Here is a 27344-nt window from a genome sequence, read left to right on the forward strand (position 1 = left end):
ACCCCTGTGGGGTTTTCAAGGCAGGAGACGTTCAGAGGTGGTTTTCCATTATCTGCCTCCACATCATGACCCTGATATCCCTTGGAGGTCTCCCATCCAAATCCTAGCCAGCCCTGCTTAGTTTCTAAAATCTGATGAGATTGGGCTAGCCTGGGCTACACAGACCAGGAATACTGGCCTGTACTGTAATCATGGTCTATTGGAAGCGGCCTTTGCCCAACAAGGAACAAGTACAGTGAGACCGTAAAGTTCTCAGTAATGATCAGAGTATCCTACTGACCTTAATTCCATGACTAAAACATTTCTCATACTGTGAAAAGAGATTCTTACCTTTTCCTTGCAATCTGAAAAGTCAACAAAAAACGACAGCTTCATATTATCTGTACAACCACATTCCGAACGCTTCTTTTTGTTAGCACACTGTTTATAAGATCCGGAAGTCTGTAGAAAGATATGCAAATGAAATGAATCTCAATTGCCATCATCCTGACTTTTTGAATATTAAAAAAATAGACAATGCAACTATCAATTTAATTTTGAAAAGTGTGGACCAGCTAATAGACATTCCCATTTTACCATTGAGACTCTTAGGGGCGGGGTAAAGTGGCAGAATCCTGTGCATCAAATTTGATAGAAAGCCATGTTAGATCATAGATCTATGGAAGTTTTCACAATTAGCATTTAAGTATTGAGGAAAGATTTAATTATTTTCTGCTGTCTTGGATTATTGATTTTAAAGTTCTTGTAACTGGATCTGTGTAACCATGTATGAAGTGTATAGGCAAAATGACACCATTGCAACATCACAGAATATGGGAAAGGTAGTTGAAAGGGTCGTGGTGACCAGCTCCTGGCTTACTTCGATGAAGCTTCAGTGCTCGATCCATAACAGTTTGGGTTCTGTCCTGGCCACAGGGTGGAAATTGTGTTGGTCGCCTTGGTGGATGAACTCCGGTGCCAGCTGGATTAGTGCGGGGCAACAGTACTCTGCTGCTTGTTCCATCAGCCGCTTTTGAAGTGATTGACCACAAGTTACTGGCCCACCACCTCACCGGAACCAGAATACGGGGGACAGCCTTGCAATGACTGTGTTCCTTTCCCCAGGACCAGACACAGAGGATGGCTGTGGGGAAGTCTCTATCGTGCACATATGGGCTCCCTTGTGGGGTACCACAGGGCGCGGTAGTCTGCCCCATGTTATTTAACATCTTCATGTGCCCCTTGGTCAGGTGGTCTGGAGCTATGGGCTGGGTTGCCATCAATATGTGGGTGGCACCCAGCTTTATCTCCTCATGAATGGCCACCTGGACTACCCCCTGGATACATTTGGAAGCTGTTGCTGGATGCTTAGAGCAGAGCTGTCTCAAACTCAACCCCTCCTGTGGCTGAGCAGAAATGGTGCAGGAGAGGAAGTGTGTCTTCCCGCCTTTGCAGGGGCACAACTTAACATCTCACCCACAGCAAGGAACTTGGGACTGATCCTGGACACCTCCCTTACAATGGAGGCACAGGTCACAGGGTCACAGGTCACAGCACGCATGGTGTTTTATCATCTTCACCAAACAAGGCTACTAGCACCCTACCTGCTCCCAGACTATCTGGTCACAGTGATCCAAGCAACGGTCACCTCTAGACTAGATTTCTGTAACTCACTCTATGCTGGCCTACCTTTGTCCTTGACCTGGAAACTCCAGCTGGTGCAGAATGCAGCTGCTAGGGTTCTCACTGGTTCACCTTGGAGGACACATATCCAGCCAGTATTGAGGCAGCCATACTGATTGATGGACTGCTTGTCTGTTTATGCCTCCTGCAGGGCCCTGCAGGTACTAATCTGTTGATGGTCCCTGGCCCCAGAGAGATATGCCTGATCTTGACCTTTTTTGTCCTGGCCCTGACCTGGTGGAATGAGCTCTTGGGAGAGCTGAGGGCCCTGAAGGAGCTGACAGAGTTCTGCAGGGCCTGCAAAATGGAGCACTTCCGTCAGATCTATGGTTGAGGCCAGTCCAGCAAGAGGAATGGCCCCCTCTCAAGCTCCACTATACAACCTTTAGTGTACTTCTTGTAAGAGGGACCTGGCCATCTTGGTACTATGGGAGTTATATAGGTTAGGGGATTTTATGGAATTTATATTTTGATGTAACCTGCCTTGAGTCTTCAGAGCAAGGTGGGCTTTAAATGTAATTAATAATGATGATGATGTACTTATATTGCAATAGTATCATCATGATATTACATGCAGTTATGACCAGCACAAATGTTTTTTTTATTATAGATAATAACTAAACTGATTTTTCTTAGTGTTCCTAGATCCTGTCCTTTGCAATACCCTGAATCTGCACCTTGTAGAAATAAAGTTTGGTTTACGATGAAAAAGTCCGTAAAAGTCTTTACCCAATGTCCTGACTTATTGGCATTTTACTGAACAATTGCCCCTGCAAAGCTGACTTCAGGTAACCACATGGGGGGCAGGACTTTACCCAAAAGGGTGGCAGCAACAGTAAAGGAGGTAAAGAGTAGCTGCTCTTTAGATTGCCAGGAAGCTGATACGTTGGTTAGATTTCTGTTTTGTATGTTTTTTTTTAGTCTTTTAAACTGTGCTTATTCCATCCCCACCATCCTTTATAGCATTTACATCCAGATACATTTTCCACCTCAGGTTTTTTTCTTTTATTCTTCTCTTGTGCTAATTCAAATGGGCTGCTGTCCAAGGTCCTGATTGGCAGAATCATAGACTCTGGGGCCATCCAGGCCATCCAGTCCAACCCCCTGCTCAGTGTAGGTGTTGTTGCAGGCAACTTTTCCACAGTTAATGGCATTAAAACAATAACACTTCCCTCCTGATTAGGAGAGCTGCCCGTTGCCTTCCCCAAAACCTTGCCTGAAAACCTTACCTCTAAGGTCATCACAAAGGATATTGAACTATTTCCCTCTTTACCTCTTCGATAATTTGAAATTGTACTACTAAAGCTGCTTGAGCTGACTCTCCCATCCCGTACAGTTCTAATTACCTCTTCAGAGAAGATACAGAAAATCCTAATCACTGATCTTTTGGGTTCAATCTAGCTTGTCCTTCAGGAAGGCTGATTTACTTCAATTGAACTGTTTAATTGTTGACACATCACTCGGTGCTGCTGGAAATTTTAACTAGGAGCCATCCCTAGTTCTGCACAGTCATAGATATTAAAGCATGGACCACTGCTACCTTCTGCTGGGCCTGTAGGCCAGATCAGTCTTCTGTAAGCACTGTTGTCTGTTGGATGAGGCTGCAGCTTCGCTTAAGCAAATGAAAACTTTAAAAGCATTTTTCTCCCCGGAACTCACCTTCCAGTGAAAAAAATTATCTTTGTAATGACATTTTCAAATGGCTCCTATTGCTCTTAAAATGTTGTACCTAGCTTTACTCTGATTAAGTAGTTGAGTAATTGCTCAAAAACATGATCTACTATGAACTGGTTGTGGGATAAAAGATCAGTTCTCTTCCATTACTATCTAAAATTTAGTATCAGAAATCAGCAATGTTCAATGATTAACCAAGCAGCAACAATAAAAGCCTGGGTAGCAGAAGGGCAATAAGGCAGGAAGGCAGGAAGGCAGGAATGCAACATACCCATTTACGTGTGGGAGATGGAGTTGGTAGGAGTTTGTTTGTTACCTGCCACTCCCAGACTGGCTGGCTCATGGCAAGTTACAATGCTTAAAACCCCACAATAAAACACATAAAAAATCCCAGTCTCTTAAGAGTCTAAGCCCAACCCCACACATATCCCATAGCTCAAGTAGGTGCAGGCATAATGCCTGGGGCAAGCCCCATGGACAGAGAATGTACACAGGTCTGGGGATTGTACAGAAACCTATACTGGGTGGTGGAACACAAACCTTTCTCACTATTCAACATCCATTGTGATTATACAGAATTTTTGTTTAAATTAATCAAAACATTGACAGCAAGATATAGAATTTCCTGTATAATTTCTTCAGTTCCATGTAATCCGCTCTGAGCCTTCGGGGAAGGTGGTATATAAATGAGATAAATAAATAAATAATAAAAAACAGATAGCAGTTTAAATATACGTGTTATCAAAGGTTCTGCAGGTGAGCTACCAAGACTTACTTTTGATCCCTGAAAATAATCTCTCATTCTAGGCTTTCCAGGGTCAGCGTTGTAAAAGTTTTCTGTGAGTGGAACAGCAATTCCTAGTCTAGACGGTGGCCTGTAGTTCACCTGTTTGGGAAGAAAACAGGCAGAAATTCAGCACCATCTCACCAGGCCTCCCCTTTTGCTCATTACTGGTCCTGCTGATTTCACAGACATACTTGAAATAAATCTGAATGTCTGTCATAGATTTTAAACATGGTACATGATATTCTAGTGATTGAAAACACTTTACATATTACATGATTGGAATGGTGCAATGGAGACTCTCAATTTCAACTAGCACTCTACTATTCTTTTAAATTTATTAATTTTTCAATAATGTAACAAATCATACAAAACCAGAAAGGTTGGCAACCGCTGCACTAGATCAGGCCCTACCTTGACCCAGTCCAAAGCCTTAGGGAAGGGGAGGAAAGAGATTTAAGTACGAGAACTGAAAAAGCAGGCAGGTAAGGTTTTATTATTATTATTATTATTATTATTATTATTATTATTATTATTATTATTATTATTAGATTTATTTCCCGCCTCTCCCGATAGGCTCGAGGCGGGTCACAACAACTAATCCCATTAAAATTCCCATTAAAACATCAATCTACTAACATGGCGGCTAAGAATCCCATCCCTCCCCCAATTATTAAGAGGTGAAGAGGAAAGGATAGGGGAGTAGCGTACACTCCAACTCCTAGGGGGATTTTGGATTCTTACCGGTAAAACTTTTAGTTGTTTTGAGGCATTGGACTCCTGCGACAGCCAGGCTGAAGCAGGGAGCTGCACAGGAAGAATATAGTGCATGACTTTCAGATATGAGCAGGAGTTCTTCAGTGTTAATATGAGGGTTGTGACGTCACAAGCAAGGGATGCTTGTGTGACAATTATGGCAATGGACATTTTACCCTAGGGAAGTGTATAAAAAAAAGAAAGAAAAATAACATGACTCCAACTTAATACCACATTCCTTATTTAATTCATTTATTCATTTGTACTCTGCTTTTCTCCCAAATGAGGACCCAAAATGGCTTACATCAGTGGCCCCCAACCTTTTTACCACCGGGGACCAGTCAACGCTTGACAATTTTACTGAGGCCCGGGGGAGGGGTAGATTTTGCCTGAGCCCCTGCTCTGCTTGCTTTCCCACCAGCGCCACTGACTACCCGCTGCCCACTGGGGAGCACTGCCAGCAGCCGAGGGGGAGCCCCAGCCATGGCAGCCACTGGAAAGCACCAAAGGTGAGCTGGCGGCAGAGTGGCAGAGCAGCCCCCAAGGCAGCAGCTGGGGAGGAGGACAAGGAGGAGCTGCAGACCGGTACCGACTGATCCACAGACCGGTACCAGTCTCCGGACCAGGGGTTGGGGACCACTGGCTTACATCACTCTCCTCACCTCCATTTTATCCTTGCAACAATCCTGTGGTGTAGGGTTAAGCTGAGAGAGTTTGACTTGCCCAAGGATACCCAGTGGCGTTCCATTGCATGAATGGGCATTCAAAACTGGAATAATTGGTTTTTGACCAGAAAATCTTTCATTAAACATGTGGCAGTTAAAATAATATCTCATTTGGACACCCCAGTTCTTTCAAGATATATGAAATAACTGTGCCAACCTAATGATAACAGCCTGGTGTGACTTTGGATGCAACGAAACCCATCTGTGTTTTTATGGGACATCCTGAGCAATATGGTTAGTCTGTTACCTGCACAAAAAATATGCTTTGAATATGTAGTTTCATTATATAACTATCAGTGTCATCCCAGTAGGCTTCTGTGTCTACATCCAGTAGATTGGGCCTCCCCACTATAACCTCCATTAGCTGCATCTGAAATACTGGATAAGCTGTAGAAGGGGGGGGGGAAACACCAAAGGCAATACTAAAAATTCTCTTCCGTAGGAAACCCAAGAAAAAGAAAACAAAGAAGGACATGTTTCTAGATCACTCTCTGAGATTCCAGATAGAACAACAGTCCTTGGATGTTTTTGTACACAAATGGATTGTAAGTACCCGACATCCTTCAACATCCCTTCATCTGGGATGTGCTTCTCCCATTGCAAAATTGCCAAAATGGCCAACTGTTTGTCATAATCCAAGTTAGAGGTCTTACCCCCTTTCCCCAGTTATAAATGATTAGACATTTCAAAGGAAAAAAGAGACCAAAGCCAATATGCAACACACCCATGCATGCTTGCAAAAGGTTTAGTTGTTATGCCATAAGAAGAGCCTGCTGGATGAGAATAGTGGTCTATATCAGTGGTCCCCAACCTGCGGGCCGCGGCCTGGTGCCGGGCCGCGAAGGCCATGGTGCCGAGCTGTGGCTCCCTCTCCCCGCCCCCTCCCCGCAGTAAAAAACTTCCCAGGCCACAAGCTTGCGGCCCGGGAAGCTTCTTACTGTGGGAGGGCAGGGAGAGGGAATCAGGGCCGGGCCGCGCAGCCGTGCGGGCGTGGCCCGCAGGCGCGGCCCGATGCACGGGCGTGGCCCGTGCGGGTGCGGCCCGACGCGTGGGCGTGGCCCGACGCGCGGGCACGGCCCGATGCCCTGCCGGTCCCCAGCCTCAGAAAGGTTGGGGACCACTGGTCTATATAGTCCAGCATCCTGTTTCGCACATTGAATAAGCAGTTGCCCTGGAGCACAAACAAGGCATCAATATTGAAGTCACCCTGTGTTGCTATCTCCTAGTACTTGTATTTAGAGGTCTGCTGCCTATGTATATAGAAACCTCCTTCAATCACCATGGCTAGCAGCCATTAAGAGACTTCTACATATATCTTGTCTAACACCCAACCCGCAAACGTTAAAGCTATCTTTGCATTAGCCATCTTCCTAAAGTTAGCCATCTGGGCATTGAATTGGGGTCACTCTGGTGGCCAGGTAGTTGTGAATTTCCTGCATTCTACAGGGGATTGGACTAGATGACTCTGGAGGTCCCTTCCAACTCAATGATGCTATCATTCTATACTTGTGGCCATCACTTTCTCCCCGGCAGTGAATTCTACAGTTAAATTCTTGAGTAAAGAATCCCAGAACCAGAAGGCAATGCCAGTGAAGGCCTTGGACTCTATGTCCTGTCGTTGGCTATTCAGAGGAACTGATTCATTAGTGTTTGAGGCAGAATGCTGGAGTATTTTAATTTGATTTTCATACTGCTCTGCCTTGCAAGATGGCTTGAGGCGGATTACAATAATATACATTATAATAATTAAACACAGTTTGACTTTGAAACAAATTTAAAAGATCTTGATATTAAAAAAACCAAGAACAGCCATATTAAACATACTGGATGTTCACAAGGACTAGATGATCACACGGCATTAGGGTGAGTCTAATCATAGAATCAAAGAGTTTGAAGGGATCTCCGGGGTCATCTAGTCCAACCCCCTGCACTATGCAGGACACTCACAACCCTGTCACTCATCCCCTGTAACCTGCCACCCTCTTGAACCTTCACAGAATCAGCCTCTCTCTCAGAGGGCTATCCATCCTCTGTTTAAAAATTTCCAAAGATGGAGAACCCACCACCTCCTGAGAAACCACTCTAACTGTCGGGAACTTCATCCGGATATTTAGACGGATTTTCTTTTGAATCAATTTCATCCCATTGGACCTGGTCTTTCAATTGTGTTTAGAAAGAGGCAACACTTATCTTAAGGTACTGGAAGTTCTCATGTAAATGATGCATCTATATGTCTTTCCTCACACCTTATATTATATAGGTTGTTTTGAAAGCTTAAAAAAATCATCAGTATAAATAAATGCCTTACCTACATTAACTGGTGACACTCTGAATGAAAAATCAAGTTTTGACCCAATATCCAAGTATTTAATGGCATGGACGGGTAGATCATCAAGCTGATGTATTGTGTATCGACACCTGTCCACAACAGCCCTCCACTGTCTTCCATTTGTGGTGCCAAAGTCATACAAGAACCACTGTCTGCTTTGAAAGGCAGTATTCAGAGGCACTCGGTGAGGCATAGTAGCATCAGCTAAAGCAGTCAGGCTACTTGTAACATTAACAATGAGGAAACTGCTGAATCCTGGAATCACAACTGTTTTCTCAATGTCAGATGCTTTAAAGATGTGAACATCTACAAAACAGCAAAGTTCATATTTAAACATATAAAAAACCAGGGTTAATAGGAATATGCACTGTTTTTTCTTTCCAAATCATAAATTTTCTGAGGCCATATCCTTCTTGGGCAACAGATAAGACAGAATGATAAGGTACTCTAGATTTAACGACTTACTTGTTGCAGCCAAAGCAAAATCAATGAAGGCCTGTTGCTGAAGCATGCAGGAAACAGGGTGGCACTTACCTGTAATGGCTGCTCATTGAGTGGTCTCCTGTGCAGGCACCCATGGGACTGCACTTCTGCAGGCCTGCCACAGAGAGAAGCTAGCAAGCTTAAAATAGCCACAACCTAACCTGCTTTCCAATAAGACAAGCTTGTTGACTCTATCAACAAGGAGTGTTAATAAACTTACAACAGAATCAATATGAGTCCCAATAACATCAATATATTGACAGGGAGAGAGATTAAACCTGTCATGATTAATGGAAAAATCCAAGTTAATTAGAATGCCAAGAACATAGTCAAGATTAGATTTGAGGGTTGCTGGGCACAAACAACCAGTGAACTAAGTATGGATGCACCAAGCACCCTTGAAGTCTGAGGTGTGCTACCACTACTGAAGTGCATTAAGCGAACACTCTTGCAGTGGATGCAAGGCCATGTGGCAGCACATTGTACCCATTGCTGTGTGAGACACAGAGGGATTTGGGTGAATAACAATGTGAATGTAGGCTTCCTTAAGACTGATGACTCCAAACCACAAACCCTTATAAAAGTAGGAGAGAATCTCCTCTAATGATAACAGCCTAAACTTTGGGATATGTATGCATTTATTAAGGGGCCTAAGGTCAAGAATTAGCCTCGTACCCCTTCTCTTATACCCACAGTGAAATATCTTGAATAAAACCCTGGAGATGAAGTTTGTTCAATACGTGGTGTTAAAGTACACTTGTGGAGCAAGGAGTCATCCTCATTTTCCAGGAGCAGTCTGACGATTCAGGGGGAGGAGAATTAAATGGAGGCCAAGAAGAGAGTTCCAAATAATATTCAGAATTGATTATAGATAACACCCAACTATCAGTCTTTATGTGTTCTCAATCATGAAGAAACATTGATAACTTTTGAACTTTGTTCAAATATTTTTTTCACGGACTAGTAATGGATGGCATGACCCTCTGGTTTGTTCATCCCTAGAGATAGAGTGCAAACACATAGAAGAAAACAATAGAATAGGGAGGACCAGAGATCTCTTCAAGAAAATTGGAGATACAAAGAGAACATTTCATGCAAAGATGGGTATGATAAGGGACCAAAATGGTAGGGACCTAACAGAAGCAGAAGAGATTTTAAAAGAGGTGGCAAAATTATACAGAAGAACTATACAAGAGCGAGCCTAATGTCCCTGATAACCATGAGGTGGTAGTCACTGACCTGGAGCCAGACATCCTGGAATGTGAAATCAAATGGGCCTTAGGAAGTCTGAGCAACAACAAAGCTAGTAGAGGTGAAAGCATTCCAGTTGAACTATTAAAAATCTTAAAAGATGATGCAGTAAAAGTGCTACACTCAATATGGCAGCAAATTTGGAAAACTCAACAGTGGCCACAGGATTGGAAAAGGTCAGTTCATATTCCAATCCCGAAGAAAGGCAATGCCAAAGAATGTTCAAACTACTGCACCATTGCACTCATTTCTCATGCTAGCAAAGTTATGCTCAAAATCCTACAAGCTAGGCTCCAGCAATATATGGACCGAGTACAGGCAGCATTTTGAAGAGGCAGAGGAATTAGAGATCAAATTGCCAACATACGCTGGATCATGGAGAAAGCTAGGGAGTTCCAGAAGAACATCTACTTCTGCTTCATTGACTATGCGTTTGATTGTGTGGAGCACAACAAATTGTGGCAAGTTCTTAAAGAGATGGGAACACCAGAGCATCTTATCTGTCTCTTGAGAAACCTATATGCAGGTCAAGAAGCAACAGTGAGAACCGGGCATAGAATCACTGATTGGTTCAAGACTGAGAAAGGAGTTCAGCAAGGCTGTATACTGTCGCCTTGCCTATTTAACTTGTATGCGGAGCACATGAGAAAGGCGGGATTAGATGAGTCACAAATTGGGATCAAGATTGCAGGGAGAAATATCAACAACCTCAGATATGCAGATGATACCACTCTAATAGCAGAAAGTGAAGAGGAACTGAAGAGCCTTTTGATGTGGGTGAAGGAGGAGAGTGCAAAAGTTGGCTTGAAACTCAACATCAAGAAAACAAAGATCATGGCATCCGGCCCTCTCAATTCCGGGCAAATAGATGGGGAAGAAATGGAGGTAGTGACAGATTTTATTTTCCTGGGCTCCTAGTTCACTGAAGATAAGGATTGCAGCAAAGGCATTAAAAGACGCTTGTTCCTGGGGAGGAAAGCTATGGCAAATCTAGACAGCATCCTAAAAAGCAGAGGCATCACCCTGCCAATGAAAGTGCATCTAGTCGAGGCTATGTATGGCTGTGAATGTTGGACGTTAAGGAAGGCCTAGCATCAAAGAATTGAGGCTGTTGAACTCTGGTGCTGGAGAAGACTCTTGAGAGTCCCTTGGACTGTAAGGCGAACAAACCAGTCAGTCCGAGAGGAGATCAGCCCTGCCTTCTCCTTAGAAGGCCAGATCTTGAAGATGAAACTCAAATACTTTGGCCACCTCATGAGAAGGAAGGACTCCCTGGAGAAGAGCCTAATGCTGGGAGCGATCGAGGGCAAAAGTAGAAGGGGACGACAGAGAATGAGGTGACTGGATGGAGCCCCTGAAGCAGTAGGTGCAAACTTAAATGGACTTCGAGGAATGGTAGAGGACAGGAAGGCCTGGAGAATCATTGTCCATGGGGTCGCGATGGGTCGGACACGACTTCGCACCTAACAACAACAACAACAACAACAGCAACAAGAGTTGTTCATCAGACTGGAGAGAGGTGAGTAGCGGGGTACCTCAGGGCTCGGTGCTCGGCCCGGTACTTTTTAACATATTTATTAATTATCTAGATGAGGGGGTGGAGGGACTACTCATCAAGTTTGCAGATGACACCAAACTGGGAGGACTGGCAAATACTCCGGAAGTTAGAGACAGAGTTCAACGAGATCTGAACACAATGGAAAAATGGGCAAATGAGAACAAGATGCAATTTAATAAAGATAAGTGTAAAGTTCTGCATCTGGGTCAGAAAAATGAAAAGCATGCCTACTGGATGGGGGATACACTTCTAGGTAACACTGTGTGTGAACGAGACCTTGGGGTACTTGTGGATTGTAAACTAAACATGAGCAGGCAGCGTGATGCAGCGGTAAAAAAGGCAAATGCCATTTTGGGCTGTATCAACAGGGGCATCACATCAAAATCACAAGATGTCATAGTCCCATTGTATACGGCACTGGTCAGACCACACCTGGAGTACTGTGTGCAGTTCTGGAGGCCTCACTTCAAGAAGGATGTAGATAAAATTGAAAGGGTACAGAGGAGAATTACGAAGATGATCTGGGGCCAAGGGACCAAGCCCTATGAAGATAGGTGGAGGGACTTGGGAATGTTCAGCCTGGAGAAAAGGAGGTTGAGAGGGGACATGATAGCCCTCTTTAAGTATTTGAAAGGTTGTCACTTGGAGGAGGGCAGGATGCTGTTTCTGTTGGCTGCAGAGGAGAGGACACGCAGTAATGGGTTTAAAGTTCAAGTACAACGATATAGGCTAGATATCAGGAAAAAAATTTTCACAGTCAGAGTAGTTCAGCAGTGGAATAGGCTACCTAAGGAGGTGGTGAGCTCCCCCTCACTGGCAGTCTTCAAGCAAAGGTTGGATACACACTTTTCTTGGATGCTTTAGGATGCTTAGGGCTGATCCTGCGTTGTGCAGCGGGTTGGACAAGATGGCCTGTATGGCCCCTTCCAACTCTATGATTCTATGATTCTAAGAGATTTTCTAGATCTGTTCCTACCATGTCTCCTATTTTGCTGACTGCATGTTTGCCTCTGTATAGGCAGGAAAGGTTGGAACCTCTGTTCAGAATATCTAAAGGGTCCCCAAGCTGCAACTTTTTAACATGAGATAAAAACATAAATATCTCAAGCTCAGATTCAGAAGTTGTCTTAGAAAGAGAAAAGGAGAAAGAAGAATCCAACTTTTTTAGTTCCAAAGATCTGTCGGCTGCTTTCGACATCGTAGACCATGAGATATTGGTCCACCGCCTCGCCGGTACGGGGATACGGGGTACAGCCTTGCGCTGAACACGCTCCTTCCTCCAGAACCGGACCCAGAGGGTTGTGGTGAGGGATGAACTCTCGCGCCCTTATGGACTCCCCTGTGGGGTCCCACAGGGCGCGGTTCTCTCCCCCACACTATTCAACATCTTTATACGCCCTCTGGCCCAGCTGGTACGGAGTTTCGGCCACCCGGACTCTCCCCCAGAACCATTCGCCAGATGTTTGGAAGCGGTGACAGAATGGTTTGAGCAGAGTCGCCTGAAACTCAACCCCTCCAAGACGGAGGTCCTGTGGCTGGGGAGTAGAGGGTGGGAACAGGAAGCGCATTTACCCACCCTGGCAGGGGCGCATCTTACTATCGTCCCAGGCCAGAAACTTGGGTGTGACCATTGATGCCTCCCTGACTATGGAGGCACAGGTCAGGAAAGTAGCTGGCCAGGCATTTTTCCATCTTCGCCAAGCTCGGCTACTAGCGCCTTACCTGTCCCCCAAACACCTGGCCACTGTGATCCATGCAACGGTCACCTCCAGATTAGATTTCTGTAACTCGCTCTACGCGGGCCTACCCTTGTCTCTGATCCGGAAACTCCAGCTAGTACAAAATGCAGCTGCTAGGGTCCTCACCGGCACACCTTGAAGGGCCCACATCCAGCCTGTGCTGTGGCAGTTGCACTGGTTACCAATTGCTGTCCGGATCCGGTTCAAGGTTCTGGTTCTAACCTTTAAGACTTTATGCAGGCTGGGACCCACATATCTGAGGGACTGCCTACTGCCCTATGCCCCCCGCAGGGCTCTGCGCTCTGCGAGTGAGAATCTTCTGGTCGTTCCCGGTCCTAGGGAAGCACGCCTGGCCTCGACCAGGGCCAGGGCCTTTTCGGTACTGGCCCCCACCTGGTGGAATGAGCTCCCGGGAGAGCTGCGGGCCCTGTGGGACCTTTCAACATTCAGCAGGGCCTGCAAGACGGAGCTCTTCCGCCAGGTCTATGGTTGAGGCTGGGGCTGCTGTGGTACATCGACTGCTCTCCCCCGGGCTTCTTCTTGAACATCGTTGACCTCCTTCTCCTCCACCCCCCCTTTTTTAGGAAGGGGGGTAGGAAGGGGATCTTATTATTGTGCCGCCATGCTGTGACATTTTAAAGTCTTTTAATGGGAGTTTTAATGGGGTTTTAAGACACTGTAACCCGCCACGAGCCATTTGGGAGTGGCGGGAAATAAATCAAAATAATAATAATAATAATAATAATAATAATAATAATAATAATAATAATAATAATAATAATAATAATAATAATAATAAAGTCAAATGTACCCCAGCAGAAGGAGCAAATGGAAAGGGGGGAAGAAACAGAAACCATGATGGTTTAAAAGTACTGTCAGTGAATTTGAATGGACTGACTAAATGTACAAATATCTTCAATCAGCTAAATAAAAAGGTCTGGACATGGTTTGTAAACAGGAAACTCAAATTGAAAAGGAAGATGAAAAAGTATTTGTAAACTTTTGTGCACAGTTTATTCAGAATCTGCAAAGAACAAAAAGAAAGGCATGGCTATTTAAGTCAAAAAAACCAAATATGGAAGTAATAGAAGAACTAAAATATCTAAAGGTATTTAGAAATCCAAGAGACACAGAATTTTTCACTGATTTGGGAAGAAGCAAATATTACTCTGATCCATAATCAAGGCAACAGCCCACTATTACTGGAATAAATAACAGCAAACAGAAAAATAAACTGAAAAGTTATGCTGATTATGTGGTTATATAAGTAACCAATTCTGAGAATTCAGGGAAATGTATAATGGACCAAATTTGCACTCCAGATATAGTCATAGAATCATAGAGTTGGAAGAGACCCCCAGGGTCATCTAGTCCAAACTCCTGTACAATGCAGTAGCCAAAGGATAGTGTATGGGTAGCAGGTTGACATGGACAGAGAGGTTGTCGAGAGGCATTTAGCTGCACTGGATGAGTTCAAATCCCCTGGGCCGGATAAAATGCACCCGAGAGTGCTCAAAGAACTTTCTGGAGAACTTGCACAACCCTTGTCCATCATCTTCAGGACCTCTTTAAAGACTGGAGATGTCCCGGAGGACTGGAAGAGAGCAAATGTTATTCCGATCTTCAAAAAAGGGAGGAAGGATGACCCGGGAAACTACAGACCAATGAGTCTGACTTCTGTTGTGGGGAAGATAATGGAGCAGATATTAAAGGGAGCTATCTGCAAACATCTGGAGGACAATTTGGTGATCCAAGGAAGTCAGCATGGATTTGTCTCCAGCAGGTCCTGTCAGACCAACCTGATTTCCTTTTTTGACCAAGTAACAGGTTTGCTGGATCATGGAAATTCGGTTGATGTCGTTTACTTGGATTTTAGTAAAGCTTTTGATAAGGTTCCCCAAGATGTTTTGATGGATAAATTGAAGGACTGCAATCTGGATTTTCAGATAGTTAGGTGGATAGGGAATTGGTTAGAGAACCACACTCAAAGAGTTGTTGTCAATGGTGTTTCATCAGACTGGAGGGAGGTGAGTAGCGGGGTACCTCAGGGCTCGGTGCTCGGCCCGGTACTTTTTAACATATTTATTAATGATCTAGATGAGGGGGTGGAGGGACTACTCATCAAGTTTGCAGATGACACCAAATTGGGAGGACTGGCAAATACTCCGGAAGTTAGAGACAGAGTTCAACGAGATCTGAACACAATGGAAAAATGGGCAAATGAGAACAAGATGCAATTTAATAAAGATAAGTGTAAAGTTCTGCATCTGGGTCAGAAAAATGAAAAGCATGCCTACTGGATGGGGGATACACTTCTAGGTAACACTGTGTGTGAACGAGACCTTGGGGTACTTGTGGATTGTAAACTAAACATGAGCAGGCAGCGTGATGCAGCGGTAAAAAAGGCAAATGCCATTTTGGGCTGTATCAACAGGGGCATCACATCAAAATCACAAGATGTCATAGTCCCATTGTATACGGCTCTGGTCAGACCACACCTGGAGTACTGTGTGCAGTTCTGGAGGCCTCACTTCAAGAAGGATGTAGATAAAATTGAAAGGGTACAGAGGAGAATTACGAAGATGATCTGGGGCCAAGGGACCAAGCCCTATGAAGATAGGTGGAAGATATGAAGATAAGTGTAAAGTTCTGCATCTGGGTCAGAAAAATGAAAAGTGGAATAGGCTGCCTAAGGAGGTGGTGAACTCCCCCTCACTGGCAAGTTTGGATACACACTTTTCTTGGATGCTCTAGGATGCTTTTGGCTGATCCTGCGTTGAGCAGGGGGTTCGACTAGATGGCCTGTATGGCCCCTTCCAACTCTAAGATTCTATGATTCTATGATTCTATGCAGTAAAAAAAACAAGATAATGTTCTTAAACATGACAAGGGATGAGGAAGAACAAACAGAAAAATCAACTCTATGATTCTAAGCCAGAGTTTATTAATAGTGAGTCTAAGCCTTGGTTTCACCAACTAGCCATAGTAAAAACAAATCTTTGTTTTGTGTTATATCTGGTTACCACATTTTATATATACTTCTGCAGGCCTGGTTTGGCAAGGATTGCTTAACTCAAGAGTACCCAACCATTTTGATCCTGCGGGTGACTTTGGAATGCTGACATATAGTGGTAGGTGCAACCCCAAAATGGAACTAACCACAAAACATGATTAGAGAATAAAGGTAAAGGTATCCCCTGTGCAAGCACTGAGTCATGTCTGACCCTTGGGGTGACGCCCTCCAGCGTTTTCATGGCAGACTCAATACGGGGTGGTTTGCCAGTGCCTTCCCCAGTCATTACCATTTACCCCCCAGCAAGCTGGGTACTCATTTCACCGACCTCGGAAGGATGGAAGGCTGAGTCAACCTTGAGCCGGCTGCTGGGATCGAACTCCCAGCCTCATGGGCAGAGCTTCAGACTGCATGACTGAAGCTTTACCACTGCTTTACCACTTTACCACTGCCTTACCACTCTGCACCACAAGAGGCTCTGATTAGAGAGTAAGGTTATGCATAACTCTAATAGTAGCTCTTCAACATTTCAGGCAAAGACATAACAGGATGCTCCTAAAAATTAACATTAAAAAACCCCCCATCTTGTATACAAACAGCTTTCCGTCAGTCATGCAGTGAAGATCCTTTTGCTGTGGTGGCAACTTTTGTAGAACCAACTTTTTAAAAAAACCTTTGAATTGGATCCCCAATCGTTGTTGTGGTTGTTATTATTATTTCATTTAAAATCCCGCTGCTCTCAATATCGTCTCACGGTGAGTTGCGATCAGATTATACAAAACCCCACAAATTAAAAACTAGAGCAATTAAAACCCCACCATTACTAACATCGACGCAGCAGCAGAAAAGACTCTCATCCCCTCCCTTTCTGCTCACCCCCCCCAGTGCCTCAGGGAGGAATACTTGGGGTGCCTGTCTTATCAGATGGAACACAGATGCTATTAATAGAGGAATATATAAAAACATGTGTATATATTCTCTGCTGGGAAAAAGCTGCCCATTTTCTAACACTTTGCAGGCACCGGGCAAAGTGTTGGTGGGTGTCATGGTGCCCATGGACTGGTGAGTGACTTGTGGCTTAATACTTCTGAAATGTCCTCATCACCGTGTGGTCTATGCATTCTTAACTCACCTGAAACACCAAGCTGAAGCTTAAATGAAATACTGCCAGGATCACGATTCAGGATGGTTAAAGTGTTTAGAACACAAGGGCTTCTAGTGCTCGTCTCAATAGGAAACCGATCCAGAACATCAACAAGGGCAGATGATGAAAACCTTGGAGGATAGTTGTGCACGAACACCTTGTTGATGATACCTGCTCCTCCCAACCTGAATGCAAAGGAAGCACAACTGGATGACAGTATCAGTCTACACTTTAAATAAAACTAATTACAGCGTGTTCAGAATTTGTCCCATTTGACTTTTTTCCAATCTAATACTAAAAAATCCTAAACGGTGTGTGTAGGTCATGAATTTCATTGATCTGTGAACAAACAGAGGTCGACTTTTAATGGCTGAAGGAAGATGATGCTTGATCATGGCCATAAGCATGTACGTGTCTTTCATTGCAGGTGGAAATTTGTTAAGCCTTGCAGAAGAGACCTCTCTGCAACATGCTTTCCTGTTTCCTGGAATACAGTTATATTGCCTGCTCTCATACAAACTTTAGTAGCCAAAGAGGCTATTCTGCTTTGCTTGGGTTGTAGAGAGGACTCTGCCCAAAATTAACCCCTGAGTCTTTGTCTCAAACCTTTCATTAAGGACAAATAAAATAGAGTGGGTACTATTTCTGCTATAGAAGCAGAATCCTATCTCCAGAAAAAGCACAGCTGGCAGCACCAGTGTCTTCCAGGCTTAGATTGATATAAATGATGCATATCAAAAGAGCCATTTCCAAATGAAAGTCTCCTGCCGCGCATAATTGTACTACGCACTTAAAACTTGCATTTTAGATCCTAGACCTTATGTTTTAAACATGGGTCCCCAACTTTTTTGAGTCTGCTGGCACCTTTGGAATTCTGACACTGTGTGGTAGGTGCAGCCACAAAATGGCTGTCACAGGAAGCAGAGCCAACCACAAAATGGCTGCTTCAGCTTATCTTCAGTCACACCATGAAGATACTTGTGTCATAGTGGCAGCTGCTGTTCAAACAATGTTTTTTAAAAAAAATCTGCACAGCCAATCAAAGCTCAACCAGAAGCCTTGCCACCTGGACCTTCCTGGTTCCTAAAAATACCTGGTGGGTGCCATAAGGAGTCAACACATGAGATGGGCCCATAGGCACAATATTGGGGACCCATGGTATATGATAAAGATGTAATATAGAGATACTCTAGAAGCAGACATAAAAGAAATATGGGCCCCAGTAAACAATTAAAAACCAAAGCCAACTCTTTTACATAATAAAGGAGGCTATACTGAATCAAATAGGCCAATTCAACCAGCCTTCATGATCAGAAAAAGTATTGTTTCCTATTGTTGGGTTTCACAGATGACAAATATATGCAGATATATGGCAGACCTGGAACACTAGGTAATTTGTGTGTGAGAGAGGGAGAATGCTCTCAATGTTCATTACTATTCTTTTTCTATTTATTTTACTGGATTTTATAACAGAGTGTAAAGCCAAGAAATGTGTAATTTTAAAGTTGTGGAACTTCCCCATTTCTACTATGAAACAAATATTCTTTATAACCATAGAACACATATGATATTCCTTGATAAACAATTCTTAGAATATTTAACATGATTGGTATTTACCCATATTCTAATGCTTTTCCTATGTACAGATTATAGAATTGTGGTATTTCATTATTCGAATGTAGAACCAATGGATTATGATAAAAAAACATTATCTGCTCTTCAGTGATGTATTGTGGAGATAAAGCACCATCAAAAGCTAAATCATCTTCCTGGAATAAAATCCAAAAAAAGAGAGAAATGTCTCCTTTATACTCATTTTGTTTGGCAAAATTAGCAAGAAGCAAGTCTAAAACCCAAAATTAGCAAGAAGCAAGTCTAGGACCCATGTAAGACAGAACATCTGTAACTGGCTTTCTTTACATAGTCATCTGTGTAGTCATACTAATGGAAACTCATCTGATGCACAAAGTTGTTTCAAAATGATGAAGCCTAAGCTTGCCCACCCAATTATTGTTATATGTATATCTCAAGGGGGGTGGATCAAAACCTTCCCGATTAGCTCCTCCACCAACTCAACATACTGATAGTGATAGGAAGGGGAGGGTGTTGTGTGATGGCACAGAGAGCTACTTGGACAATACCAGTTACAGGTCAGTAACCTGTTTGTGTGTATCTGTGGTCTGTATGCACTACACTGATGGGCAAAGTTTACAGAGAATGGGTCCTAACCACCAGGAGGGGTTTCTGTGCCAAGTTTGTAATTGAGTGAAATGGAGTCCAATAGCCACCTGCTTGTTGTTCTTGTTAGGTGCGAAGTCATGTCCGGCCCATCGCGACCCCATGGACAATGGTCCTCCAGGCCTTCCAGTCCTCTACCATTCCCCAGAGTCCATTTAAGTTTGCAACTGTCAAACGTAAGAGAACTCACAACTAGCTTCTTAATTATAGAAAGCTTTATTGAGAAGTACTACACGCATCAAGACTGGAGAAGTCAAATCTGACCTGAATACAGATTTGCTTCTTCTTATCAATACAATTCTCCCACCCAAAACTTGAAAGTTCCCAAGGGAGGGGGGAAGGAGAGAAGAGGCACATGCAATTAAAACAGTGATACATTCTCATGGCCTTGACTGGGTGATAGCGAAACCAGACCCAGCTGAGAGGCCTCAACAAGTGATAAGAGTTACAACAACATATTTCACTTATAATTGTTAGCAAGAATATAGGACCTGTGGCAACCAGGCACCAAGCAATATAACTGTCATGGAAGAACTCAGGCTAATTTATGACAGAGATTCTACAATCCTGACATCCTTCCACCCTAAAAAAGACCCCCCCACACTAGCCCGCATCCACTGGACGAGGACAATCTGGAAATGCACGGTGGAACGCCCGCAGGAGGCGCGGGGCTTTTACATTCGCAGCCTCCACCCACTCCCTCTCCCCCGAAGGGAACTCTTTCCAATCCACCAAATATTGGAGGCGACCCTTGTGCACACGAGAGTCCAAGATCTGATTGACTTCGTAGTGGGTGTCTTTATCAACGTAGACAGGCACTGGTGTTGAGAGCGGAGGGTGCCACACATCCGGCACTGGGGCTCGCCGCAGCAGGCTAGAATGAAAAACCGGATGCACATTCCTGTAAGTTTTAGGCAAACGCAATTCCACAGTCACAGCATTGATCAGCTTCATGATGGGAAAGGGCCCCACAAATTTGGGACCCAGTTTCTTAGATTGTTGCTGACAGCGTAGGTTTTTTGTAGACAGGTAGGCAAGGTCACCTACTTTCCAGGCTGGTGCAGGTGCACGTTTTTTGTCTGCCTGGGATTTATAAGCTTGTTTAGCCTCCTCAAGGCTAGAGACAATGTCAGGCCAACCTGCACTAATAGTTGCCGCTCATTTTGTGACTTCAGGGGCTTCAGCAGAAACTAATTCCCAGGTGGGTGCAGCAACTAGGTCTGTCCCGTACACCACCTTAAAGGGAGATACTCCTGTGGAGGCATGTACCCCGTTGTTGTAGGCAAATTCACCAAGTGGCAAGAGGGCAATCCAATCATTTTGTTGGTGGTTAATAAAACAGCGCTGATACTGCTCAAGGATTTGGTTCACCCGTTCAGTTTGACCGTTGGACTCAGGGTGGTAGCCCGAGGTCAGGGCTTGCTCTATTCCCAGCAACTTCAAAAGCTCCCGCCAGGACTTGGCAACGAACTGGGGGCCCCGATCCATGAGCAATCTCCTAGGAATTCCATGTAGGCGGATTATGTGGGTCACAAACATAGAAGCCAGTTTGGCCGCTGAGGGTAAGCCCGCACAGGGAATAAAATGGGCTTGCTTTGAAAATGCATCCACCACCACCCAAACTACAGTCTTGCCCTGGCTGGGAGGCAGGTCTGTAATAAAATCCATGGTAATATCGGACCAGGGGTGGGCAGAGGCTGCAGCAGCCCTCTTTCTTTCCCCCTGGGGGCTTGGAAACCAGGCAGGTGGGGCAGCCTTGTACGTATTTCTCCACATCGCTTCGTAACGTCGGCCACCAATAATGTCTTCTGACCAGGTGCAGAGTTTTCACAAAACCAAAATGTCCTGCGGTTTTTGCATCGTGGCAAAGTTTTAAAACGTCCCCGCGCGCCGCCGCTGGAACGTAAAGGCGCTCCCCCTTGAAAAACAGGCCCCCCTTGTCGACTAGGTCAGGGCGGAGGGAAGCAAACTCAGAGTCCTGTAACACCTCCTTCTGAACCCACCCACCGGGAATCGAGTTTCCTTTCTTTGTTTGACTGCGCGTCACCGCGGCCATCCCCAATTGGGCGGGGGTGAAAACTGTGTCCACCAATGGGTCGCGCTTACTGTTGTACTGGGGCAAGCGGGAGAGAGCGTCCACCAAAAAGTTCATTTTGCCTGGCAGATGCTTAAGAGTAAAGTTGAAACGAGAGAAAAACTCCGCCCACCTCATTTGCTTGGCAGAGAGTGAGCGGGGCTGCTTGAGTGCTTGGAGATTTTTATGGTCTGTCCAAACTACAAACGGGATGGCAGACCCCTCCAACCAATGTCTCCATGTGGCAAGCGCTAATTTTACTGCGGCTGCCTCTTTTTCCCAAATTGCCCAGTTGTGTTCTGCCCCGGAAAACTTCTTTGACAGATAGGCTAAGGGGTGCAACTTCCCATCCTCCCCCTCTTGTAGGATCACGGCCCCCATTGCCACATCCGAGGAATCTACTTGCACGGTAAATTGCTTAGTTGGGTCAGTATGGGCCAACACCGGTTCAGATGTGAAAAGGAGCTTCAGTCTCTCAAAGGCTTCCTGACACCAGGGGGTCCACTGGAGTGGGGCGCCTGGTCGAGTTGCCGCCTTTCCCCCCTCCTTTGTTTTCAACAAGTCAGTGAGCGGCAATGCTACTTTGGCAAAACTGGGAATAAACGTTCTATAGAAGTTTGCAAAGCCTAAGAAGCTCTGGAGCTGTCTCCTCGTCTTGGGGGGTTCCCAGGCCAGCAAGTCCCGCACTTTGCCCGGGTCCATTTCAATTCCCTCCTTGGAAACCCGGAACCCCAAAAATTCCACCGCGTCTCGGTGAAATTCACATTTCGAGAGTTTGGCAAACAGATGGTGCTTCCGCAGCCGGCGGAGCACTTCGCGGACTAATTTGGCGTGTTTACCCACATCTTCCGAATACACCAAAATATCATCAATGTAAACCAACACCCCTTGATACAACAAATCATGCATAATTTCATTTATCATGTTCATGAACACGCCCGGAGCGCCGGCGAGGCCGAACGGCATGATAGTGTATTCAAATTGGCCCAAGGGGGTGTTAAAAGCAGTCAGGTACTCATGCCCCTTCTTTATGCGAACCCTGTAATAGGCTTCTCTCAAGTCCAGTTTTGTAAAAATCCGAGCCCTCCCCAAATGTCCTAACAAGTCCTTAATCAAAGGCAAAGGGTAGGCATTGCAGGTAGAAACAGCATTCAGTCCTCTGTAGTCCGTACAGAGGCGCAGGGACCCATCCTTCTTTTTCACAAAGAGGACTGGGGCAGCCAGGGGAGAAGTGGCCGGTCTGATGAATCCCCAGGCTAGATTCTTGTCTAAGAACTCCCTAAGCTCCTTCATTTCCCTAGGGCTCATGGAGTACAGTTTGGCTTTGGGAAGTGGCTCACCCTTCTTTAGCTCAATTGCACAGTCTGTTTTTCGGTGGGGAGGTAGTTGGTTGCATTCGGCCTCTGCGAACACATCCTCAAAATCTTGATACTCCCGAGGGAGAGCAGGCACCCCAGCCGTCCCCACTGCGGCCACGACTTGACAGTCTCGAGCTGGTTGGGGCCGCACATGCTGCTTGCAACTGGGTGATGAAAACTTCACCGTCCCTTTTTTCCACTTCACCGAGGGATCGTGTTCCCGCAACCAGTCCAGCCCCAGCACACACGGGAAAGCGGAATGGGGCACAACCAGGGGTTGGATTTGCTCCCAATGCTTTTCAATGTCCAAGTCCATCGGGAGCGTTTTTACCGTGGCTTCCCCCCCCGGGGCACATTTCCCATCCAACTGAGTAATGGGCAAGGGCTCCCCCAGAGGCACCTTCCCCACCCCCAAAGTCTCGGCCAGTGCTGGGCTAACTAGGGTTTTGGTACACCCCGAGTCCACTATGCAACGAACACCCAATTTTCTCCCGGAGTTGGGCTCCGTGAGAGTTGCGGGCAAGAGAACCAGTGGAGAGTCACTCACCGCGCGTCTGCCCCTGCCGGAGACCTGCTGGCGGGGCGCCTTCACAGCAGGTCGTCTTCGTTTCCCGACTGCTCCTCCGATTGAATTTCTTCATCTTGGCTGCTGCCTTCTGATTCCTCCACCACCGTTGCAGCCCCAGCCGGGGCCAGCAGGGACTTGGCACTCTTCTTCGGGGCCGCTTTCTTGGTTGTGGAAACTTTGGCCGGGGTTCCCCCCGTCGACTTGGTGCTGGGCGATGTCTTGGTTGGGCATTGAGCGAGAAAATGGCCAGCCTGGCCACAACCCAGGCATAATCCCTTTTCCATGCGCCGCGAACGCTCACTCGGTTCCAGCTTCGCCTTGGGCTTGGCTTTCTTAGGGGTAGACGTCTTCCCAGCCGTCTTTTCAGCAACTCCTTTATATTCGGCCGGCCGCTCCAGACGGCTTTCCATCTCTCCTGCCAGATGCACCCATCCCGACACGGTCAGTGGGTCTTCCAAAAGGAGGCACTTGCTGGACAAATCTCCGGAGAGCCCCCCTACGAAGGCATGCATTCTCTGGGGCTCGGTCCAATCCGGGACAGCAGATGACAGCTCCTTGAATTCCCGGGCATACTCGGCCACTGTCATCTTCCCTTGCTTCAGGGACTTGAGCTTCTTCTCCGCCGTCTCCTTCTCGAAAGGCTCCACGTACATCAGGCGCATGGTTCTCAGGAAGTGATTGTAATTCCGGACGGCTCTCGGATTGTAACGATAGAGGTCCATGAACCACTTTGCCGCCTTCCCTTCCAAGCACTCTCCCACAAAACGAACACGCTCGGCATCATCGTTAAAAGTGAACCCCATGTCCATCATGTAGGCTTGCAGATGCACCAGGAACGACGGGAAGGTTGACGGGTCTCCCGAGAACTTAGCTTTGAACTTGTAGGTGCTCCGCATCTCCACTCCTCTGAGATGGGGAGGCAAACGACCCGGGCCCCAATGCATCGGAGCCCGCACTCCTCAGCCAACTCCTGCCGCGGCTCTTGCCGCCGCCGCTGCTCTCGCCGCCACCGCTGCTCTTGCCGCCGCTGCCACCTCAGCCGCTCCGCCAGCCCCGGCCGCCACTCCGTCCGCTGCCCCGGCACCGTCAGCAGCCGCCGCTGCAATTTGTAATCCACCGGCTCCGGTAGCCAGTCCATGGGCCACGACTTGACCCAAACCCGGGAGGCCCACTCCTCCCACAGCATCGGCCCCACCAAGGCCGTCGTCTTGTTCCTCCTGCAACTGTGCCGCTGCTCTCGCCGCCGCCAAGGCGGCGGCTTCGGCGGCGGCGTTCATCGCCGCCTCCTCGCGCTCCCTCAGGGTAGGAAGATCTCTCTGCCTTCGGCTGCCGGGTTCGTGGAAGTCACCTTGCAACTCGCGCAGCAGGCGTCTCGCCTCGCGCTGCTCCTCCGGATCCAACCGTACCGACACACCCTGCAGCCAGCTGGTCACTCTGTCCAGTTTCTGCTGCAACTCGCGCACCTCCAGGGCGGACGCCAACCCTTGGCCAGGCACCCCCAGGGGCAGTTGATCAGGCCACTGCTCATCACCCGTCAGGTGGTCGTACCTCGATAGACGCCTGCGTTCTGTGATGTGCCTTTCCAGGAATTCTGCGGGACCCGGGGTTGCCTCTCCCAAGGCTCTGACCATGCCCGAGCTAAACGAGCCCGCGCCGGCTACATCGCCTTGAGAGAGATCCCAATCCAGGCCCTCTTCCTGCTCGGTATAGATATTGCCTTCGTCCTGCATGTTGGCAGGCGAAAGGTGCTGTGAGATTTGACTTAATGTCAAACATAAGAGAACTCACAACTAGCTTCTTAATTATAGAAAGCTTTATTGAGAAGTACTACACGCATCAAGACTGGAGAAGTCAAATCTGACCTGAATACAGATTTGCTTCTTCTTATCAATACAATTCTCCCGCCCAAAACTTGAAAGTTCCCAAGGGAGGGGGGAAGGAGAGAAGAGGCACATGCAATTAAAACAGTGATACATTCTCATGGCCTTGACTGGGTGATAGCGAAACCAGACCCAGCTGAGAGGCCTCAACAAGTGATAAGAGTTACAACAACATATTTCACTTATAATTGTTAGCAAGAATATAGGACCTGTGGCCACCAGGCACCAAGCAATATAACTGTCATGGAAGAACTCAGGCTAATTTATGACAGAGATTCTACAATCCTGACAGCAACTACTGCTTCAGTGACTCCATCCAGTCACCTCATTCTCTGTCGTTCCCTTCTTCTTTTGCTCTCAATTGCTCCCAGCATTAGGCTCTTCTCCAGGGAGTCCTTCCTTCTCATGAGGTGGCCAAAGTATTTGAGTTTCATCTTCAGGATCTGGCCTTCTAAGGAGCAGTCAGGGCTGATCTCATATCTGAAGTTGTTGATATTTCTCCCTGCAATCTTGATCCCAATTTATGACTCCTCTAATCCCGCCTTTCTCACAATGTGCTCTGCATACAAGTTCTGGAAGTTCTCGGTCCACATATTGCTGGAGCCTAGCTTGTAGGATTTTGAGCATAACTTTGCTAGCATGACAAATGAGTGCAATAGTGTGGTAGTTTGAACATTCTTTGGCATTGTCCTTCTTTGGGATTGGAATGTAAACTGACCTTTTCCAATCCTGTGGCCATTGTTGAGTTTTCCAAATTTGCTGGCATATACTACTGTTTTGATGGTCAGTTCATAGTCTGAGGAAGAGTGCTTGTACTCGAAAGCTAACGCCTTGAGTAAATCTTTGTTGGTCTTAAAGTTGCTACTGGACTCTTGATTTTATTGTGCTACTTCAGACCAACAAGGCTACTTATTTGAATCTATCCTGCTGAATTACAAGTTATTACAACACTAAGGACAATGGAACTCTCAGGGCTGAACAGAGATACCAGGTTCTTATCTTACTATACATGTCACACACTTATACCCAGAATTAAACTTTGTGGATTTTAAATGTGCCGCTCAACTCAAACTTAGTTTGTTTGTTTATTCTTATTTGTTTGCTGATTTGCTGCTATTCACAGGTTTTAATCCAATCTTAGCTATATTTATTGCACAATTCTTTATGCTTCTTGATTCCAACTACCCCTTCCTGGCAAATAAACTCCCGTACCTAAATGTAGGGACTCCGGGGAATGGTAGAGGACAGGAAGGCCTGGAGGATCATTGTCCATGGGGTCACGATGGGTCGGACATGACTTCGCACCTAACAAGATAACAACCTAAATGTAAGGCTTTAAGGAAGTCTGTTTAGGTGTATCTGAAGAAGTATGCATGCACACAAAATGCTATAGACAGAATTAAACTCTGTTGGTCTTAAAGGTGCCACTGGACTCAAACATTGTTCTTCTGAAATCTAGTTAGTATGTTAATAATATAAATAAATGATTTCTTTTTCAGAATTGCCTCCTATGTGTACATTTAGGTAAATATGTATATTGATGGAGTCTATTCAATCACTAGCACGAGTTGGCTAGTTAGATGCGCCTTAACAGTAGATTTTCATTTTCATGCAACAATAATTAAATTTCAGAACCATTTTACATGGGTACACAAACTGCATATTAAACCTGCAATAAAGTTTTCTCATCCATACGCCGCACTTCTAGGAAATCTTTAGCTGTTTCGTTCAAAGTAATATGATATAAATCTCCCAAGTGGTCAAAGTTCATGTTAAATATATTATATCGTATATTTGTAAGCTTGGCATACCGGTGTAAACCTAGCATGATAGGGCAAAAGAAAACAGAAATAATAATGCATATATATGATGACAAGCCATAAGGGTAATATTGTACCAGGCTTGTTTTCATTGGATTTATTCTGATCATGCTTTGATTGATCAGTGTAATAAGCAACAGTTATGATTAAGGGGAATTGTAGCTGAAGTAGCTCTATGTATACATAGAGGTTGCAGTGGTACCCTTTCCCCCTTCTGATGGCAACTTTTGTACTTGATGGAAGTAAGCTGTTGCAAGAGCGGGGAGGTCCTTTGATTTTGGTGACATC

The 27344-nt window shown here is 45.7% G+C and overlaps 1 protein-coding gene across 1 annotated transcript in view; it reads right to left on the reverse strand.

Annotated features, from left to right (window-relative positions):
* Window positions 1–27344, reverse strand: part of CATSPERB (catsper channel auxiliary subunit beta) — a 73503-nt gene that overhangs the window by 15341 nt on the left and 30818 nt on the right. Inside the window, exons 15-22 of the mRNA XM_077319105.1 lie at window positions 26906–27057; window positions 18736–18887; window positions 17107–17303; window positions 7910–8236; window positions 5849–5988; window positions 4865–5053; window positions 4112–4222; window positions 331–441 (exon numbers count right to left, since the gene is read on the reverse strand). Coding sequence (XP_077175220.1) covers window positions 331–441; window positions 4112–4222; window positions 4865–5053; window positions 5849–5988; window positions 7910–8236; window positions 17107–17303; window positions 18736–18887; window positions 26906–27057 — 1379 coding nt within the window. The remainder of the gene's footprint in view (window positions 1–330; window positions 442–4111; window positions 4223–4864; window positions 5054–5848; window positions 5989–7909; window positions 8237–17106; window positions 17304–18735; window positions 18888–26905; window positions 27058–27344) is intronic.

Source organism: Paroedura picta, chromosome 2, assembly GCF_049243985.1.
Source record: "Paroedura picta isolate Pp20150507F chromosome 2, Ppicta_v3.0, whole genome shotgun sequence".
NCBI lineage: Eukaryota > Metazoa > Chordata > Lepidosauria > Squamata > Gekkonidae > Paroedura > Paroedura picta.